Raw genomic sequence first — 2,500 nt, forward strand, 5'->3', positions numbered from 1 at the left:
CTAGTAGCAATCGATCTATAATGTATTGAAACTGTAAAACGGTATTTTGTTCAAAGACGGCGCAGTGGTGAGAGCACTTGCCTCCCACCAATGTGGTCTCCGGGTTCGATTCCCATAATCGGCGTCATATGTGGGTTGAGTTTGTTGGCTCTCTACTCTGCACCGAGAGGTTTATTTCCGGGTACTCAGGTTTTCGCGACCTGAATATTGTAGGTTCTTTGAGTAAAAAACGGCTTACAAAGGGGGGGTCACGGGCACCCCAGGACCCCCCCCCCCCCCGGCTACGCCCTTGTGATGCATACATAACCCAACCACCGTTACGGGACTAACCAGTGGGGCAAGCATCTGGTAAGTTAACAACACGTTCAAGCGCACGGTTCTTGGACCTAATAGCAATAACTCGTATATGCTCTACAGACGAGGGACCCGTTTCTCGAAAGTCCCGATAACTTCCCGTGCCAGAAAAGCCAATTGTCAAAATACTATCTACTTATTTCAGAAATCTGGTCTTTCAACAAGTTTACGAGCTCCGAAAGAACAACATATCGGTAATAGCAAATTTTTATCCCTTGACGCCGTCTTCGCTTGAAGATACAAAGAAATATATTTCCCTGACATTCGCGCTAAAAAATTCTGAACATTCCAGAAGCGAACCCCTTATCGCTAGGAAGCTTTTTTAAATTAAATATTTGTTGTAACACTCTTTTGTCTTATTCTCCGCTCTCTTTTCTTTAATCATTTTCATTTCATTCTCCTCCATAACTTTTTTCTCTTGGTTTTAAATTGTTGACGCATTTTCTCCAACACATCTTCAGTGTACCTCCATATAATCTTGATAGAATTCCGGAAAACGGAATTCACTGAGTAACTCGGGATAAATCTCTTCAAAATTGTTCATATGCACTTTTGAAGGCTTCTTGTGCATATCAGTGTGACGACTTCGATATTCATTCCACAGTGAATATGGTGTCAGACTTTCCAATATATCCACTTTGACGCCTTTTGTTAGGATCATCCCTACAGAAAAAATGCAAAGACTTGTGGTTATGTGTTGGCATGAGGCATGATTCCACAATCCAGGACAAAAATCGTTGAGACTCACCTCAAGATTCGTCCAAAAACACCCTCCTCTCCCCCTTCCCCACCCAAAGCAATGGATGTTGTTTACAAAGAAGCAGGAAAAGAACCGAGTCATCCCTCAGAATTGTTTGGGGGGAGAGGCATAATCAGTCGAGCGGCCCGGCTTTTCTGAGGCAGTCGTGTTTTGTCACGCAAACTAATAAAAAGACCGAGGGAAGCTTGGGAAGAGGAGAGAAAGAAAGGACTGGACCCGTTGCAGTAACCGACGCGTTCAGAATTTCCCATTGCACCAGCAACGGGAAATTCGGATTGGTCCGTTGACAATGCACCGCTGTTACGGTTAGACTGCGAGCAGTTCCTTCATAAATCAGTGGAGCGGTCCGCTTTTCTGAGGCAGTCGTGTTTTGTCACGCAAACGAATAAAAAGATCTGATTATTGCACAGGGAGAAAGAAACGGGGTTCAAATAAGTGGTAGTTGTTTTCTTTGAAAGACACTGTATAGCAGCTACAGCACTTCTCAGAGGCCTTAATTAAAAAGCAATTAAAACTTCAGGGTTATCAAAAGTGGTATTTCGTTGATACTGATATTTGAAGTGAAATAAAGGGATAGAATAGTCCACTGTGCAGCTCTTTAGAATATAGAAGAAAGGTTGCCCAGGTATGTTGGCGACCTAATCGTTTTTACGATTATCTTAATATTACCAAGTTGTTTAAAATCCCAAGATTTCATGGCGTCCCAGCTGTCCATCATCCCCGTCAAGATGACAGGCTTCCCTCTATTCATGTAATTCTCCACGAATGTCTCTTTTGTTGGCTGGTGGACACGTTCAATCGTGCATTCTGCCTCACGCTGTTCTTTGATCTGCTCAGTCATGTGCTCGAAATAAAGTTGTTGTTGCAGCAAGCGTTTGCGTCGTCGAAGCTCGTGAGGAAAGAGGAACTCCTCCGCGTCTTTTGTTCGCTTGTCCGAGCCGTTGGTTTGGGAGAACGTTGCTTGGGGAGCTTGCAAAGGCGAGAATACATCGGAACCGATCTCGTTGGGTGATCTTAGATCTGAAAGAACGTGAAAGTGCGTGCGAAAAATGAGTGGGGCTTGGGTCAAGGAGAGGCGCCTCGCCTCTATCCAAGCCCCCACTCGCTTTTCACAGGCAGTTGTTTTCGTTTTCCCGACTATCTAGAAGCCTGGAGCAGGCTAGTAACGGCATAGTGGTCACGCCGAACGAAGATGGCCACGTTTTTTGAAGATCTTCCTACAAGAGATGAAAACTAACTCTATTGCGTTGTATCATGCATAGTAGTGTTTAGGTCTGTATTTTGGTATTTGGTGATCAGTCACGTCTACTAAGAAAGCAAAGCAGAAATCAGCGTTGGGAAGTAATTTGTTCAGTACTGAAACTTCTAGCTATGAACACAATATCG

The 2,500-nt window shown here is 44.1% G+C and overlaps 1 protein-coding gene across 1 annotated transcript in view; it reads right to left on the reverse strand.

Moving 5' to 3' along the window:
* Positions 1-2,500, reverse strand: part of LOC137993974 (bifunctional arginine demethylase and lysyl-hydroxylase PSR-like) — a 28,049-nt gene that overhangs the window by 19,563 nt on the left and 5,986 nt on the right. Inside the window, exons 2-3 of the mRNA XM_068839790.1 lie at positions 1,784-2,134; positions 821-1,017 (exon numbers count right to left, since the gene is read on the reverse strand). Coding sequence (XP_068695891.1) covers positions 821-1,017; positions 1,784-2,134 — 548 coding nt within the window. The remainder of the gene's footprint in view (positions 1-820; positions 1,018-1,783; positions 2,135-2,500) is intronic.

This window comes from Montipora foliosa, chromosome 1 (genome assembly GCF_036669935.1).
Source record: "Montipora foliosa isolate CH-2021 chromosome 1, ASM3666993v2, whole genome shotgun sequence".
In the NCBI taxonomy this organism is placed as follows: Eukaryota; Metazoa; Cnidaria; class Anthozoa; order Scleractinia; family Acroporidae; genus Montipora; species Montipora foliosa.